Source organism: Meles meles, chromosome 14, assembly GCF_922984935.1.
Source record: "Meles meles chromosome 14, mMelMel3.1 paternal haplotype, whole genome shotgun sequence".
Classification (NCBI taxonomy): domain Eukaryota; kingdom Metazoa; phylum Chordata; class Mammalia; order Carnivora; family Mustelidae; genus Meles; species Meles meles.
The window spans coordinates 39,905,989-39,925,776 of NC_060079.1; the positions used below are offsets into that span (position 1 = coordinate 39,905,989).

Genomic DNA, 19,788 nt, shown 5'->3' on the forward strand with positions numbered 1-19,788 from the left:
CTGTGATCTATCCATCTATTCCTGACCTATTCATGGAGAGAGATTTTCCTAACACCAACACAGTTTTAAATGAGGATTTTCTTTTAATGCTCTTCATAATTTTTGCACGACACTTGTAAAGAATTTTTCCCTACTAGCTATGGAAATATAAAACAAAATCTAAATAAGAAACTAGGTAATCCTGTTAAGAACATATACTCTTTGTGATTATAGAGTCAATTTATCAACTACCGTGGAATATTCTTGTTCTGGCATTGAAAGGGATGGCCCATCATGGACATACCACACCACACTATTGATAAAGTTTTTAAAAAGAGCCTAAACAATATATAGACTCTTCCAGAGACCAGAGAGCCCTTAGAAAAATAGTGTCTCAAGGGAGGCAAATCATAAGAGCCTCAAATATAGGGAACAAACGGTTGCTGGAGGGGAGTTGTCTGGGGGGATGGGGTAACTGGGTTATGGGCATTAAGGAGGACACTTAATGTAATGAGCGCTGGGTGTTATATGCAACTGCTGAATCACTATATTCGATCCCCCAAACTAATACTACACTATATGTGAACTATCTTGCATTTAAATAAAATCTTGAAAGAAAAAAAAAGAAAAGTAGTGTCTAAGTTTGTGTTGCTGAATGTGATAACACTCAGAGAAGCATAACAATATTGTGAAGTTTATTAAATTATGAAATCAAAGAATATCCCTTGTTTAAAATATATTATAGCTCTAAGTTCTTAGGTAAAGTTAGGACATTGACGGTCAAGTATATGACAGAATGATTTGTGTTCACCTAAGCTTCTGAGGATAAGTATCTTGGAACATTTAATAGTTTGTATTGGTACATTTTACTGCTTTATTATACTTTCCTTCTTAGGAGTCATGTTCTCTGGGGAGTTAATTCTCCTTGTCCATAGATACCAAGATGGGGAACATTAACTTGGATGAATTTTGTAAAGTCAATTACTGTATTTGGTAAGCTAGTAAGATTTGCCCCGGTAAAGATGATTGCCTCCGGGTTCTGCCTTCATTGAAAGAAAAATGAACATGTTGCTAATTGACCAGATTTCTTAGCCTCTCTTTTATATCACATTGGTTATTAATACCAATAACTTAAAAATCACTTTGGAAATGTAAAGTGCCACCTAAAGGCTCATTTAGCATTGGGTGTTAGGTTTTCAACTTCTGTAATTCACTAGGGTAATACAATCAAATCGCTTGACTCAAACCAGTGGAAAAAAACTGTTTATGTTTTATGTGACATTATAAAGAATAGAACTTTACATTTGTGAAGTAGTAATAATAGCACACTTTATTGAACACTTAATTTTGCAGCAGATGTTATTCTAAGCTCTTTACTTACATTAATTCATTTAAAGTATAGTAGCTGTTTACGGAGAGTATAGCCATCTCAGGGCTGTTTGTTCCCTCAATTGAGCCCTGCAGAGTAGCTAGCATTATGGATAATTTATTCTACAGCAAGAAGGTAGCACCTAAATATTATTATACCTACTTTATAAATTTCATGATGTGTTTAAAATGCAAGTGAGGTGGAAAACACTTGATTTTGATCTATTTCTATAAGCCTTCAAGAGTTTCCCATGATCAATCTAATTCTCTTCTTCAGCATCCACTGGGATGTACGGAAAGAGCAACATAACCTGGGCAAGATATATAATCCTTTTTTAACCTCACTTTTGTTTTCTCCTCTGAAAAATAGTGATAAAAATATGCAATTTTATAGAGTTGCTGAAAAGTTCATAGTAGCTGCTCAATAAGCATTTTATTCAGTCACTGAATAATTGAAATGCCTGGCACATAGATTCTTAATTAATGTTGATTCCATTTCTTTAGTTTTCTTTCAAGGCTTGGGTAAGAGCAGCTTCCCTTATTGTCCATCTTTTCAGAGTGATGTTTGCTGACCCTGGACTGCAACAGCAGCAGCTGCTGATTGGAACTTTCAAACCAAGAGTTGGGCATGCATCCCAAATTATCTCTCTTGGAAGGAAACCCAAACTGCTTCTTTGCACCATCTTTTTCTTTGAATTAACTCCTTTTTCTCTTATATTTCCTTTTAAAAATTTCTTTTCAATTACAAGGTATGTTACTAGTATAATGAATTTCTATATTAGGACTCTTAAAATGCAAGCCTAAAATAAAAATCCATAAATCTTTTTTTAAAGTATACTAGTTTTTCCCACAAAATGAAAGAACTGTGTTCCTTTAAGCTAATAGTATTGCCTGCAAAATTATAAAAATTCCCATCATTTTCTTTATGCAAAATCATTTTTCTTCACACGTTTGAAGTCCTCTGTTTGTAACAGCCTTCATAAATTGGTGACTTCCGTCCTAGTTCTGACACAAAGCTGTTCAGCCCATCCTGCTGTCAGTGGACCTGCTGCTTAACATTGACAGGATTCTTGTCGAAACCAGGGATTGCATAAATTAGTGTTTAACCCTGGACAGGCTTTTCTCCTCATTTCAATTCAGCTTTTAAAAGACTGTCACATCCTTATTCATAGATAATGAAGGTAGAATTTGACTATCATCATACACTTTATAACTTTCAGAGTTTATAAACTATTAAGAATACCATAAACTTTCCTAGTCTTACTGATTTTTCACTAAGCCTTAATTAGTAATCCTCAGTTTTACAAATTCCTGACATCATCATTGATTGTCTCCTGTCCTTTTTCTTCTAGTCCAGTAGGGTCTACTTGCCTTACTTTTTATTTTAATACATTGTGTGTGGGGGTGGGTGGGGGAGAGAAGAGGGAAGGAGTTTTAAGTTACATAAAGTTAATAATCTGGATGAATTTAGAATTTTTTAAAAAGTTGATTGTTTTACCTTAATACTTTTCATAAAAGTACATATTAAGTGTTTGAAAAACCTAAGAAAATTTCTTGACTCTGTAATACTTCCTAACTTGTCCTTGCTGTCATTGTTCCACTATGGCTCTCTGGACAAGGAGAAATAGCTTCATGCTTGAACAATGAGAATAAAACACATATTTAACAAGAATAAACATTTACTATGTTCTCCCTTTGTATAAGATGATGAGCAAATTACTCTCAAGAGTATGTTATCAGTTCCTCTAGCCTGTGTTGACTATCTGAAGCAGGGTTCCTGAATTTCAGTAAATCTAGAAATTATTACAGGAAAATATAATATGTTTAATAGCCTTAATTTGGTCAGGTCACATACACTGTATAATTTTCCTTTACCTAAGTTGACAGAGATGAGTTTCTCTCCCTTATTATTCTTGGAAAAAATCTTTGTGATTCCTTTCTCTTTCCTCAACCATCTAACTGTCAAAAATGATTGAGAAGGTCTCCTAAACTTGGGAAGAGAATGATTTTTTTTTTTAATAAGCTAACTCTTCATATACTGAACATTTTGAAATCTCAACATGAGGAAAAGAAATCCATAAATTTAAGCATACTGGGAGTATTTTGTATTTCTGTAACAGCAAGATGATATTTTATATCTCTACTAACACTTTGAGGTAAAGAGAATAAATGGTTGAGAATATGAAAATTAGAGTCCTTCTTTTTAGAACATGATTATAATTAGAACACTTACCTACCAGGCACCTTGTATAACTCTTGACCTGCATTAATCGATTTAATGTCTACAGAAACCTATGAAATAATTATTAGTATTCCCATCTTACACACAAGCAAAACAACAAATATAGTTTCAGAGTCAGAAAGTAACTTGCTTAAAATCATTGAGTTAGAAAGTTGCAGAGCTGATATTCAAGTTTCAACCTATTAACACCATAGCACGTGATCCTACATTTTATCTGTAAATGAAGATAAATGATACCAAACTACTTGAGGATTTTTGTGTGAGCTTAATGAAGTAGTATATAAAAATATTCAGCATTGTAGTTAGTTTGTGCTCAGTGTGTAATATACCAATTTAAGGTATCTTTCAAACATTTAGTTCACTCAATCTTAATTCTTATGAATTTAGAAAATTTTAAATTAAAAAATGAAGATGTATGTGGTACAAGTATCAGCTCATATTTCTCAAGAGGCTAGATAGCATTTTCCATAGGGCAGAGAAAAATCAACCTATTCCTTTAACCTACTATTCTCTTGCTAAGAGAGTTTAATCTCACACCAAGACTCTTTTCATCTTCTAAATTTCCCTGGAATCTAGTTTCAAGATTAAATGACATTTTAGTCATCTATTTAGGTGCTACCCTTTTAGATGGTAGTTCTCTAATTTTCACTATGTGAAAAAAAAAATAATCAAAATAACTTATCCAAAAACTGACTTAAATGTTATAGTTATTCAGGGGCGCCTGGGTGGCTCAGTGGGTTAAGCCTCTGCCTTCCGCTCAGGTCAAGATCTCAGGCTCCTGGGATCGAGCCCCACATCGGGCTCTCTGCTCACCGGGAAGCCTGCTTTCCCCCCTCTCTCTCTGTCTGCCCCTCTGCCTACTTGTGATTCCTCTCTCTCTGTCAAATAAAAAAAATAAATAAATAAAATGTTATAGTTATTCAGAATAAACCAATGGTAATACTGTGCCAAAATAATATCTTTCATTAGTGTATGGGTTTCAACTGTGGTAAGTTTAAGATTTCAACTTAGATTGGGAAAACAATTATTTTCAAATACAGAATGACATAGACTGAGGAGCAGGTTGTAGGGATTTTGCTTGATGACAAGCACAATATGAACAAGAAGTGATTGGGTAACTGCTAAAAACATTAAAACAAGGTTAGATTACACTTACAGATTATACAGAGTTTGCTCATCAGGGGAAATAATAGTATTATGTTCCAAGCAGACCCTACTTGGAATGTTATTCTGAAAACTAGGTTACATAGAAGAGTAAATATTAAAATGCATAAAGGAAAAGATGATCAAGATGATGGGAGATTCTGGAAATAATGGTATTTAACAAGTGATTCCAAGAGTTGAGTCTTTTAATTCTAGAAAATAGAAAACTAATACTTGTTTTAAAATGGCTTATAGTCTTTCCTATGGCAAAGGAAACAGGCTTAGTGAGATAATGTAGGTAGAAATGCAGATTTGTCCTTTGTTGTACAGAACACGGAGCAGTGGAGTTGGCTGCCTGAGGAAGCCTGAGTTCCTCTCGCCAGAGTTCTCTGAAGGTGGTGGGTGGATCTTGAACCATGGACATCAGATCACTGGCTCCTGGGCTACTTCACATTTCTAAAACTGTGGCTTTGCTAACTAGCCTGTTAATTGATAAGGGTTTCTAAACATCTGTTACCATTATGAGATAAAAAAGAGAAATATTTTTAGTTCATTATGCAGACTTTGTTAGTCTTTGTTAGTGTGGGATTTTAGGTGTGAGTGGAATTTAAATGCAGAAATGATGTTCGTCACATTGGGTGCTATCTGCTTTAAGATTTAAATGTTTAATTCTTTTCCTGTTAGTCTTATGTTCCTCTACTTTCACTAAGTGGGTGAAAACATCAGCAGTGATTTTATTTCTGTGTTATTAGGCATGACAGTTCTTTTCTTGTTTTGTTTTGTTTTTTCTATCTCTGTTTCTTAAATCTATATTACAGGTCACTGTAGCATACTGTAACTGTCTCGGGTGCTCAGTTACATAATATGCATTGGGCTGACTTTTAAAGAAAGAAGTAGTTAGGCATGATGGTGCAGTAATTATTACTTTCAGAGAAAGAGTGAGTTAACCTATCTTAAATTGTATTAGCCTGCCCATTTAAGATGTAGAAATGATATAAATTATGAGAGTGAAATGATTAACCAGTTGTGATTAATGCTCATATGTCTTAAACATAAAATATTCTAAAACACATTTGTTCAGTTAGCATATTTAAGAAAGCAGTTGTTTTTGTGAAGATAATTTGTACGCAATGACCTGAAAACGTAGCAACATAGATAGGCATTTTCTATTACTAATCATCATTGCTGTACTTCCACTTTTTAAGCAGTGTTTCTAACTGGTTCCTTTTTATAGCATTTACCAAAATTCCAAGGGTATGATCTAAAAAGGCAGGATATTCGAAGAGGTTGATCATGTTAACTTATTTTTGGCTTCCTCTTAAAATATTCAGATTTTATGCAAATAGTATCTATAACTTTTGATTGATTTCAAGAATGCTTTTTTGCTAATTTCCTCCCCCTTTTTTGTTCTATCTGCCCTATCTGTAATTTAAAAAAAAAAAAAAAAAAAAAAGAGGGGCGCCTGGGTGGCTCAGTGGGTTAAGCCTCTGCCTTTGGCTCTGGTCATGATCTCAGGGTCCTGGGATTAAGCCCTGCATTGGGATCTCTGCTCAGTGGGGAGCCTGCTTCCCCCCTCTCTCTGCCTGCCTCTCTGCCTACTTGTGATCTCTCTCTCTCTGTCAAATAAATAAATAAATAAAATCTTAAAAAAAAAAAAAAGGCCTCCTTTCAAAGAAGCAAAACCAGTGGTAACAATAGAGTGATTAAGAATATTAAATTATTAGTTTTAGTGTGTAGATTTTTTTTTTAATTTCCTTAGAAATAAACGGAGAGCAGGTATAAGAATCCTTCTCCTTGCATTGGCTCTTTCGTTTTTTCCAGTTGCTTTTCCACTTTCCTTATCTGCCCAAAGCAATTTGAGGAGTACTTTAGCAACAAACTTCCTGAATTTTAACAAAGTCTATGGGTCTAGATAGTTTGATTGAAGTGGGCATGTATATTATATTGTCAAAGGGTTCTTTATTTCAGAACAGCAGACAACGTAGAAGGCTTATTTCATAAACCCTTTATAGGTATTACCTCCTATAGCTCCGCATGTAAACCTCTGAGTTCATTACTGTTTTCTGTGTCAGAAAACTGGGACCAAGAGAAGTTGAGCAATATGCTTAGAACTGGTAGAGTCTAAACTCAGACTTAGATCTGACTGAATAGACCGAAGTCTCAAATACCGATGTCATGAAGTATATCTCAAGGAAATCTTGTAGATTGGCATATTTGGGAGCAGGATACTCTCTCTGCCTTGATTTTTGGGCAAGTTTTTGGATCTGTTTAACCTTCAGCTGAAATAGTCAATGAGTTTTAAAGAGGTGTATGCTTTCAGAAAACATATATTCATTCCTTGGACTTAGTATTTCAACAAAGATTATGACCAGTTAACAATGTTTATGCTAGGACAGAGGCCATCCATTTACTCGAAAATGTTCTTGAGCTAGCTATCAGAAACAATTCAGCAAAACTCTCTGAAGCAAGATATGTAAATATATACTATGTGATGCAATGGAAAGAATTTTGGAGTAGACAGCCCAGGGATCTTATTCAGGCATGGCCACTTACATAACTTTGGGTAAATTACCCTGAGCCTTCTTTTCTTCATCTGTAGAATGGTGAGCTGAAGTAATTCAAAGCATTGTTGGAAGGATTAAATGAGATATAATGCAAAATGTCAGACACATAGTGGAATAAACATTCATTCCCTTTTTCTCTGTTCCAAGTTTTAGGTAAACTCAGGTGTGTTTTTGATGAAAGAGTGTCTATGCTTTCATCATTTGCAGTTGAATAAGGGTAACATGTTTACTAATCTCTTTTTCATATTATATTCTCATAGTTAAACTATGAATGCAGCCTTTTGAAGTTTAGTTCAATTCCTTTGGGTGCCTAAGCTGCCAAAAATAGTTTGTTTACTCTGTATTAAAGGGTAGTTGGTCTTAATGATATTAGAGGAAGGACTGTGATGCAAAGTACTGTGTGTTTGTTTGCAGAGTGTAGAGTAGAATCTTTGAACTAGGTATTGATTTCCTAATGTCTTGCAGAATCATCAACAGTTTCAATTTTTATGTAACTCTAGAAAATGTAGTCTTCTCTGAAAGGAGAAGATCAGAACAACAATGAAATGTCTCACAGTTATGAAATCCTGCATGATACAGGAACAGAAACATTGTGTTCTATCAGTCATGCATTTTGGAATAGTTGTTTAATAATTAGATTTTGAATCAGATTTGGGGGGGGGGCGTCCAGAATCAGTGTTTTTCTTTTCTGCTATAAAATATGTGGTTTAAGTAAAATATTCCTGGACATGGTATATATTAAAGAGATGATCTTAGATCTGCTCTGAAGGGGAGACTATAATTCCCCATTATATTTTATTCTCAAATGGTATCTTATTTTACTCAAGTTTCAAAAACAAAGAAATAAGTCTATTATAAAATCTACTTATTTTGGTTATATATAATGACTTTCTCATATGTTAATAAAGCCTGCATCCCCCCCCACACACACACACACTTAGGTATGTTTTTAATATCAGATGAGACATTTAGTTCATAGAAGTGGAAAGAAGGGTTTAAGTTTTCTCTGTGGTAAAAGGCAAAGGTGAAAAGGACTCTGAGCTCAGAGTTAGAGGCCTGCGTTTCGGTTCCTATTCTCCCATCACCTTGCTTTCTTATATTACTCAGGTCAGTCAACCCAGCTAGTTGCTAGAGTACAGCAGGGGCTGAAGTAGATGAGGTTTTTTTAAAATTATTTATTTATTTTTTTAAAAGATTTTATTTTATTTATTTGACAGAGAGAGATCACAAGTAGCCAGAGAGGCAGGCAGAGAGAGAGGAGGAAGCAGGCTCCCTGTGGAGCAGAGAGCCCAACACGGGGCTCCATCTCAGGACCCTGAGATCATGACCTGAGCCGAAGGCAGCGGCTTAATCCACTGAGCCACCCAGGTGCCCCTGAAGTAGATGAGGTTTTAATCTTTGTCCCTTAGGGAGTTACAGAGTATGGAGGGACTGAGGGAGAGAAAGCCAAAGCGATACTGCTTGCATACACTTACTCTAACCTCGGCCCATCTACTTTATTTTTTTTTAATATTTTTTATTTATTTATTTGACAGACAGAGATCACAAGTAGGCAGAGAGGCAGGCAGAGAGAGAGAGAGAGAGAGAGGATGAAGCAGGCTCCCTGCGGAGCAGAGAGCCTGATGCGGGACTCGATCCCAGCTACTTTATATTGAAATTCTATGTAAAATTTCATTTGAAAGAAGAGTGTCACATTTACCCAAAATATAAATGATAATAATAAGATTTTTTTTAAATTTAATCTGCTCAGATTATCTCCAATTTCCCTTTCCAATTCTGAAATTCTTTGTAACTGTATTCCTCACCCTCATGACCTGGGAGCAGAGTGAAGGGCAGACAGGACTGTGAATCAGAAGACCTGTGTTCTACCTCAGGTTATGGTAGTACTTACTTGAACAAATAATCGTTTCTTAGTTATTTGGATTACTCTTCTTTACAGAAACTTCCTGTTGTATAGTTTGTGGTTCTAGACTACCACAAGCTTGTTTATTTTGTGATAGAGCTATAAATATTCACTTGGAACATATTTCTTAAATGAGAATAATTGGTAAACTAAAGTTCAGCATTGATCAGAATACATGATTCCAATGGGCTCAGGTGTTACCCATAACCTTCACAGAAAATAAAAGCCGATCCAGCTTTTACTTTCAATTTTAAGTTACTCTGATATAGTAGAATATTAGTATAATTGATCTAAAACAGATTACTTAAACATATTTTAAGTTCTACTTTCCGGGTCCATTACGTGATTTTTTTCTTCTTTTTTTGTTTTTGAATGGGGCAGAGATACCTTATTTCACTGTTTGGACTGAGATATAAAATCAAAGGTCAGGGGCGCCTGGGTGGCTCAGTGGGTTAAAGCCTCTGCCTTCAGCTCCGTTCATGGTCCCAGAGTCCTGGGCTCAGCAGGGAGCCTGCTTCCTCCTCTCTCTCTGCCTGCCTCTCTGCCTACTTGTGATCTCTGTCTGTCAAATAAATAAAATCTTTAAAAAAAAAAATCAAAGGTCAGAGTTTTTCAGTGGCGACGAAGAGGAAATGTTATGAATATCCAAGGTATAATCAAAATTAAGCACAACCTAGAACCAATTCAGAAAGCTCAGTAAACTTCAAAGTGATTTTCACACATTAATTAATTCTCTTGGCATCCCAAGGATGAAAGGAATTTAATTGTCGTATTCTAGTTACTGATAACCACAGGAAGAATCTGAATGGATTAAAAATGTCATTTTAAGAAGGCATGTCAAGAAATATTTCATCAAATATAAAGGACCTACCATATCATCGGCACTATACAAGGCACAAAGTATCCCACTAACATGGCCTATTTTACACTCTATTTTTTTTAATGGGCTTTGTTTTTTTTTAGAGCAGTACCTCCGAACAGAGGGTACAGAGACTTTTCCTATGCTCCCTGCACTGCCTCCCCCCAAGGCTCCCACATTATCAGTATCCCCCACCAGGGCAGTGCTTTTGTTGTAACTGATAAATCTACACTGACACATTATTGCCCAGAGTCCATAGTTTACATTAAGATTCAGTGAGTTTGGACAAATGTATAATATAACACCTATCTACCTATAAATGTATAATATAACACCTATGTAGTATCATAACAGAATGGTTTTACTGCCTGTGCTCTGCTTGTTCATCTCTCTGTTCCCCCTAACCCTGGGCAACCACGTATCTTTTTATTATCCGCGTAGTTTCGCCTTTATTACATGATGTTTTGGGAAAGCAAGTTTGTCTTTAACTTTTGCTTAGGTTTTATATTAAAATCAGTTTGTATTTCTATAAACTGACTACACTAGCTCCTGAGGCAGATAAAAGGTGGCCTGGAAATTCACAGAGGAGCTCATATATGAATCACTGAAGGAGATACTCATGAGTATTTCATTATTCAGAATACCCTAAATTTCAAGGCTTATTTTTGAGAGTACACGGTATGCAGTTCATATACTGGATTATGTTTTTGTAACTACTGTACAAATTCTGTTAGAAGGGACTGACTAGAAGAAACATTAAGTTGCACACAAAATAGCTATTAAAGGACACATGACAGTATTAATAAGTTTTTCTATGCTTTTTTAATGAAGAGAATGGCTATCCCTTCTCCCCACTCTGACCAACCAAATAATCTCTGATTGTCTCCTCACAGAGTTATAGCCATGAGAAAATGCTGAAGTAATTTAAGGCAAGATAATATGAATGTGTCACTGGAACAGAGGAAAATGTAACTTTATGGGCAAATAGAGCCCTCCCTCCCCCAAAAAGTTCCATAGAGAATTTGGGTCAGAGTTCAGGCCTTAGAGACAGAGGCAGAAGAAATGTTACAAAAGAAAAAGTGGAAGGGTAGCAAACCCAAACTTCCTGAATTTCAGAATTATTTTCCAGGCTGCCCTGCACTTATGAGTAGGAATTTTCTTCCTCCTTCATTGGCCTACCAGGGTTTCTCACCTGGGCACTGTTGGCATTAAGACTCAGTGAATTTTTGTTGTGTGGGCTTTTTTGATGCTTAACAGCATTATTGGCCTCCACCCCCTAGATGTAGTAACAGCTCCCCCACACCCTAGCCCCTCAGTTTGTAACAACCAAAAATATCTCTAGACCCTCTAGATGCCAGTAGCACGCCTCAGATGTGGCTGCCAAAAATGTCACCAGACAGTGGAGGAAAAAGTCACTCCCAGTTGAGAACCGCCAACCTAGCACATTCCTTCAAATACTGGTTTGCACACTTAGTTGCACTTCACCTTGAAAAATGAGAAAACCCAACTGCTATTTAACGTTACGTACCTTTTACTGAGATATGTTCCAGGTTCCAAGTAACTGACTTACAATGAGCTTTTGTACCACAGCTCACTTATAAATGAGGGAGTATGTATTTGTCTGTGTTCTCACTCCAGATATAGTATACTCTGAAGGTGATTCACAAAATGATGTTTTTACCTGTCGAATATGTTTTATAAATGAAGTTGTACATCTCCTTTATGAATTGGTGCTGGGACTCTTCTGTTTTCTTCAAAGTATTTCATTCATGCCTAATGTCACAAGGATTATCACATTTTGTATCTTCTCATTAAAAGGAACAATAAATTAGTAAATATTGGTATGAAAAGAGGGCACATAGATATTCAAATTTTAGTTATTTAGTATTTTTAAACCGGGTTTAAGTGGTCAAAAGTCTGAGTCCCAATAAAGTAGTTCTGAATCTCAAAGGTTGGATGAAGATGACATTGGTCAGTTTCATTTTATGAAAGGTATCACAAGTTTTTTAAAGTATCTTGCCTGAGAGTCAGAAACAAAATGACCCCAGTCTGGATTCTTCCTTGAATAAGCCCTGTGATATGGGAAAATGAGTTCACCTCTCAGGCTTTAGAGATTCCTCGTTTTCAGATCTAAGGGGAGGGACTAGATTGTATGGCCTTCCAGGACTATGCCAGCTCAAATGGAATGTGGTTGTTTTTTTTTTTTTTTTATTTTCAAGATTTTTAAAAATGTTTGTGAACTATAAAATTTTTAAATTTTTTAAAATTTTAAATCTGTTACAGAGTAGCAATACCTAAAGGAAGAAGATAGTTAGAAGGAAGAAACAGGTATAAATGCCATCAAAAGATGACTCCAAATAAACTCATCTATTAAATTGAGCTATGTATTATATAAAATGGAAAAGGTACTCCGGCAGTGCTAACAATTACTAGCTATGGACTATAGGAAGTAGTTTCTATGGGTGACCAGTTTTGCCCTCGAGTATTCTGCATGAGAAATATTTAAAAGTTAAAAAAAGCAAGACCATGCCTTTGACAATAATTGAAAACCAACCAAGCTGTCAGAATCATTTTTATTTTTTCTCCTACTTTGTATAAAAAGATTGTGAAGACATCAAATAATGTGAAAGAAATCTCATGGTCAGTCATCTTTATAAAACCATTTAATTGGCTCTGGCTAGTACAGTCTGTGAATCTTTTAAACACAGTAGAGACCGCTTTTCAAATACCAATGCCATATTATATAAGTCCAGCTCCCTCCCTCAGCAAATGTAGTTTCCTACCTTTGACAGTGTTTTTTATTGATAAAGGATAGATTTTTAGATGTCCTCTAGCCAGTTCTATAGCTGGGTGTGGAGAAAAAAAATTCAAATTCCTGAAATAATTACTTCATTGACTACAGTAGCAAATATATTTTCATTCTTCTCGGTTAATATGCAGAGCTTCAAATGTTGTCATATGTCATAAAATTAAAGAGCTCCTTTTCAAATTTAGCTATAATATTTGACAATCATCTTTCAGAACAGCAACCAGAATAATGAAAAATAATTCTCTCCTTTCCTGAACACTTTTTAATTTTTCTTCCTGCATTTAATTGCTTTGCTAAATTATAGACATAATACCTGACACTTCTAACCATTTTGAGACTGATTGTTAATGAAAGGGGCGTAGAGAAAGCAGAGCTAATCTGGAAGTTTATCTCTAAAATGTAGTTATTGAGTGATGTTGATAGATTGTCACATTTCTCCATTCTCTTATTTAGGTGATGATGACCTCTAAGGATGATCATTAATTTTTGGCTGTTGGTTTATTTCTTTGACATGCAGACTGAGATGTAAAGATTTAAGCAGTTTCATCTGAATCAAAACCCAGGTTTACCTTAGAAGTATCAGGGCAAGGTCACAAAGTTTTCCTGGGCTTCAGTGTCCTTTGTATAAAATGGAAATTATGTTTTTTTTCTTAAGAATACCATGGAGGATGCCTAATAATGAGAGTTATGTTCATGCTACATATTAAATATCATTTCTAAATGATAGGATTTGATTAAATTATCTTAGCATCTTTCTGCTTCTCTCAGGTAAAATTGCAGTAGTTGGGTCTGTAAAATTTGAAGAATAGAACTCAGTCTCTTGTATAACTTCTTATGGTATTAATAGGGTCAAAGGAAAGCAATCTTTTGGGAAAGAAGGTTCAGAGATAATGTGAGGAGGAGAAGAAAGAAGTGGGATACATTTCCAAAATCATGCAAATGACTGTGCTCTGATAATTCAGTTGGAATTTAAACCCTACTTTTCAAATAGATGCTGTTTCTTTCATAAACAAAACTGAGAGCCAGGGGGTTTTTTGTTTTTTGTTTTTTTTTCCTGCCTTTAAAAGGGAACATACTTCATAGCTGCATTAATTTAAAAATACTAAAATAACAGGGTGGCAGCACTCAGTAAGAAACCAGTGTGGCTTTGGCTACGTTTCTGTTGCTTCTAAGTTCTTTTCAAGTATTATAATTAACTGTATTCTTTCTGCTATTTAATCTGCTTATCCTAATTTTTCATGCTATTACTTGAGCTGATAGATCTATCCCCTCAGTAAGAAAGAAAATGAAAAGAAAATGGTTTGTGTCTTACTGTGGCCATTGCTATGTCTTGCATGAAGCTTTCTTTATATGTAAATTATATTTCCTCCTTATTCCAATCCATTATTTTTTCCTGTCTCCAGATGTAAGGTTCTTAATGATGTTGGAGATTTCATCAGATGAGGACAGACAGCTGGTGAACGTTCTCTGGCTCTTCAACCCCTTTTCCATCTTACCAAAATCCCTTTCCATGACAAATACCTAGAAATATTAAGAAGCCCAAATATTCAGGAAAATTTTTATGATAATGCTTGCTTCTCTGTGATTTTACCCCCTTTTGTCAAGTCCTTTGGTGAGATAATCATGCTATTATGTGGAAATAGTTTCCTCTTCTAGAATTAAATTTGATTCTAATCTTACCACTGTCAAGTTCATTCTTCTATTATCAAGAACCAAAGAGTTTTAACAATGTCCCTGTTTTTTTTTTTGTTTTTTTTTTTTTTTTTTTTTTTTTTTTTTTCCTTCCCCTTGCTTTCCTCTATTATAAAAGTTGACAGATGTGAATCCCAGGGCAGCTTAAGAGGGCATATCAAAATCAGCACCATAAAGTATTTAGCTTAGGAAACTTTAAGCTATTCTGAACATGTTTAATTCACTACTCTTTACAAATAGGAGGAAGAAGGCACCTATGACCAAACGCTTGAGTTCCGTAGAGGAGGTGATGGCCAGCCAAGAAGATCCACTCGGCCCACCCAGCAGTTTTACCAACCTCCCCGGGCCCGGAACTAATATGAGAAGGTAAAATTGGCATTGTGAGATGGCATTTAGGTTGAATATGTAAATCTAATTGTTAATAATTCATAATAATATAATAGAAAAAACTGATGTCTCAAACCTTTCAGTTATGAAGTATATAAGATTATACCATGGCTAGAATCTACTTTTCCACCAAAACTTCCCCCACAAATGCTACCTCTAACCCTGTTTTTTTCTCTATACCCACTTTCTTCTATTGGAGGTGATGCCAATCAGTGAAATGTCTTTAAGTTTGAAAGCAGGAAGAAAATAAAAGGAAACAAAGGACCAGATAATCACCAACTTGGATAATTAAGTTTTTTATTGTTTAATTAATTTCAGTCCTTTTTAAGAAAGAGAAAATGTTTTCATAGTGTATCTTCAGGAATTGGATGAAGATAATGTGATTGCTTATAGAGATGGGATTTGGGGGCCCTGTGCTATTGATCTAGAAACTTTCATCTTAGAGTTTCAGAGAGTTGCTCTCCGAAATCATCTTCAATAGGAAGGTTGTGAAATATAAGAAAGAAATACTTTTGTCATCTTTAGTAACATTTCTATTTTTTTATTTATGCTAGGACTTTTGAATGTTTTGAGAGTTTTCCCATTACAGCATTTGTTACATATCACTCAAAAGACTATGAGAGTATTTTAGACTTAACTGTATCTTTTTTGTCAGTTTCTTCTTCTCACTAACAAGACCATTGAAAATTTTTAAGAAATTGTTCTCAATTTCTCATTTCAGCTCTTCATTTTGCTAAGGCTGTTATCCACATTGTATTTTCCCCCTGCTAAGTGACCCCCTCAATTTTTCAAACCAGCTGTGGCTTTTTAGCACTTGAAGTGCAGCTGGTCTGAATTGAGATGGGCCATAAATGAAAAATACATATCAGATTTTAAAGACTTAGAAAAAAATCAATAATTTGTATTGTTTATGTATTGAAATGAAACTATTTCTGATAGATTAGAGTAAATAAAATATGTTACTAAAGTTAACTTCACCCATCTGTACTTTTTTAAATGTGACTAATGGAAAACTTAAAATCGCATATGTGTCTCACACTGTATTTGTGCTAGGCAGCACTGTCCCGGAGTCTTAGATGTCCTTCAGCTTTCCCAAAGCTCATTCACTGGTTACAAATTAGCTCTATCAGCTTAGTGAAGGAATGTTCTCTTCTGTGTTCTAGTCATTAGCTCCTTATGAAGTAGTCTGCCTGGAGCGGAAGTCCCATGCTATCTGACTTCTGATTTACCCCAGTGGGCCAGAGTGGCATCTGCTTTGTCTTATCACTGGCTTTTCTTTGTGCTTAATACAAGGCCACTGAGTAAGCACCCGGGACCTACCGTCCAAATTATCACAGAAGGACTGCTTCACGACGTTGGGCTTGTTTCCGTAGCAAGCACTGACCAGAGCAGACTCCAAGTATATATAAGGACTTCCACAACTTTATATTGTGTGAGTTTGAACATCCACTTTGAGCATAAGTTCAGGGTGCTTAAAATTAAGGTGAATGAAAGCTGAAAATTCCCTCATAGCTCCTGAGGGCTTCTAAATTGGTTAAACCAATGTTTTAAAATAAAGCCAAATGTTCTCAACTCCCTGATTGCCCTAGGTTGCCTAACAGTGGATGCAGGACTGGGACTTTTCAGCGATATCCCGAGGCTGCAGGGTAGAAGGTGGGTAGGGCCTGACAGGGCTGGAAGTAGAAAGGCAGTTGTGAGGGTGAGTAAGGCTGTAGCCAGAAGGCTGGAACTTCCATCCTCTCAGTTTCTTTCATAAGTTTTCTAGATTAGGCTTCCACAGAAAGTATCCTCTGAAAAAGAACATAGTGCTTAAAGTAAATCAGAAACCTAGCTCCATGGTGATTATAGCTCATCAATACCAAATACTATGATGCAGGCTACTTCCAATCAACTGAAACATCACAATGTTAGTGGTTTTCTCTGTTCCCTAAGTCAAAACGCTTGCTTGCTTTGAATTGTACTGTTGATGTGGGAAATGTGTGAAAGAGATTTTGGATTCCTGACATGGATAAGAAAATTAATTTTGCTGTGTGGGGGAAGAAAAGGGGACAATCTCATGATATCATTAAAAAAGCCTCTCATTGCAAAATTTACTCTGAAAAATAAATAAATAAGCAAAACACATGTGCTCTTGGTTGAAAAAATTAGTAATTTTTAAATTCTAATTTAAACATGAAAGATTATGAAGTAGAATTTTCTTTTTGATATACTACCTTTGAATGGGAGGTTCACCAATAATAAGAATTATACCTTTTGTTCTTGAAAATATGTTATTCTTGAGAGAAAAGATTTTTTGTTTCCTCATTCCTGGTTTCCATTAACTTAAGTGTTTAAAAAGATACACATTGTAGCCCGCCATTTGACTTCCCAGCAAATATAAGTATGAATTCTAATATATGCTGAAATTTTTCTCAGGTTTTGTTATCTAAAATTATTCAATATAAGAAGCACTTAAGGCACTTTCTGTTCTCACTTAAAAACCCTAATTTCATGGTCATACTTTTTTTTTTATATAATGTTTTGGATACTTTTCTAGATGATGAATGACCCATAGTACCTGTTCAGTAAATGTTTATTAAATTAGTATATTTTGATAAAGTTTTTGGTGTGTAATTTACACATTCTTTGATTGTCCTAAAAAGTTTTCTTTACAAGCCCTTTATCCCACCACCACCTCCTTGCACGTGCATATATACCTCACCCAAGGTGGAGAGGAATCTGGATTCTACTTGGTGCTAAGCACAACATTAATGACTAGCAAAAGCAGGAGATGCCTTGGAGTCCAGGATGAGTGAGAGAAGGAGGTGTGGAGGAGCAATGTGGGGAAATGGGCCCAGGTCTGGGACAAAGTGGTGGTAAGTCAGATTTGAGCCATGAGGGGAAAGAGGGCCCAAACTCCAAACTTCTAGTTCCTGGACTTGTCATAATCATCCCAGATAACTCATAAATATGAGTAGATATGGATAGAAGAAATATACATAGTTCTTCAATCTGTGAAACTGGCCCAAACTATGTGCATTTGAAGAGGTTTCTGACACGACTGGAGTCCTGGAAACTGGATACCAATTAGTAGGGGCAGGTCTAATTCCAATAAATTGGAAGCTTCATTTTCCTGGTGGAGTAGAGTCCCCTGAAGACATTCTAAAGGCCAAGGAACGCTTAAAGAGGGGAAGAAGCAGAGTTCACAGCTTCAGCAGATGTTCGGCATATGTATTGGTGGTGACACAAGAGTGTAGCTTTAGCTGTATTGGTGGCAATGAACTTCAAATTAGACTAATATGATCAAACTGAAGCTTAGGCTGTATTGCTGTTGGATATAGGATTACAGCACCAGGAGGGGAAGAAACCAAGAAGCTCTTGCAGTAGTCAGTCGAGGCATGGTTAGAGTGTCACATCCTGCTGGGAAAAGACAGAAATTACCTGTGTGGGGAGACTCTGGAGCCCCCTAGGGCCACCAAAGTTAAGACTCCACACAGAAAACGGTTTAATGAATGTTGAGTCACTCTGAGGATTCACTTCTAGTTTCTTGTTTGATGAAAGAACAGTCCTCAGACTTTCACATATCAACCAGAAACCTTGAAGCCAAGAGCTAAGCATCGACTACTACATAAATTGCCATGATTTTATTTTCTAAAATACAGGTTTTAACAGCATTTTCAGCTGGTTTAAAAAAAGGTACATTTTTTAATGTCTTTTTTTTAACAATCTGGTCCAGGGTCCCTTTGTAAAACATTTGAAATCAAGGTCAAGGAAATGATTGCTATAAAGATAGCTATTGCAGAAACCTCTGGTGCCTGCAGGATAGGTAGGCTTCATGTGAGGACAACAGTGCCTGAAGCTCTTCATTTTTTGGCCAGGAGACTATTTGCTTTGAAGAGGTAGGAGCTGCTGGAATGCAGTGGGGGGCACTGTGCCATTGCTGGCCCAGTGCACTTTCCCGCAGGTGGCTGGAACAGGGCTCTGACACACAGGCTTCTCTCCCCACTTCTCTCAGCTCAGTCTGTGGTCACCCCCCAAAGTACTTCTACTGGAGCCATGCCGGTAAATGTTGGGAGCAGGCAGGAGCAGGTCACAGACTCATGTGAATTACCTGTGCGGCCAGAACCAATCCAGGGGGAAACTGGAGGTGGGTGGGATGGGGGTGGAAGTGGCCAGTTGGCAGACTGCATCTTTTCCAGGTCATCCTCTGTTAAATACCATTTAGTTAATCCAAATTCCCGAAATTGACATGCCAGCAATAATGGGGCTCACAATGACAGAGATGTACTCTAAGAATTTTGGGAAGAAAAATTATTTTGATTTTTCTTTTTGTTTATATTCTGATTTATAGGAATTATGTTTATAAATTAGACAATAGTGTGCAATTTATTCTACTTGGGATCTATTAACATTTATACAAGCACTTCACATGTACATATGTTTCAGCAGAAGTGTATCTTGAGTACAGAAAAGTCAATTTGAGGATCCAATCTCACTTTTCTCCTCTCTTTTTAAATAGAGTCTTTGTGAAGAAAGAAGCCATTGACTGAAACATCCTGGTCACGACCGGTTGATAGACTTCCTACTTTCCCTTCAGAATAGGTGCAGCCATGATGAATATTATTATTGGAGAATGGAAAAGCAGATTTTAGAGGGGAAACAATCCAACTCACACAAAGAGTGGGGAAAAAATACTAAGTTAACTAGAGCAAGTACCTTTTACAAGTGAAAGAGAATCTTTTCTTCTGCCATCAATAAAACCAATGCGCTGTTATATACATTGTTTTACTGTATGTTTTCTTTGCTGAATAGTATCTTTCTTGTTCATCTGGTGTTAATCCCATCATATAGAATGCAGTAACA

General features: G+C 36.0%; 1 protein-coding gene across 4 annotated transcripts in view; it reads left to right on the forward strand.

Annotated features, from left to right (window-relative positions):
* Positions 1–19,699, forward strand: part of TDRD3 (tudor domain containing 3) — a 167,952-nt gene extending 148,253 nt beyond the window's left edge. For all 4 annotated transcript variants that reach the window (XM_046028287.1, XM_046028288.1, XM_046028290.1 and 1 more), the window contains 2 exons: positions 14,800–14,925; positions 19,445–19,699. In XM_046028287.1, coding sequence (XP_045884243.1) covers positions 14,800–14,925; positions 19,445–19,475 — 157 coding nt within the window. In that variant the 3' untranslated portion in view covers positions 19,476–19,699. The remainder of the gene's footprint in view (positions 1–14,799; positions 14,926–19,444) is intronic.
* Positions 19,700–19,788: the final 89 nt, after the last annotated feature.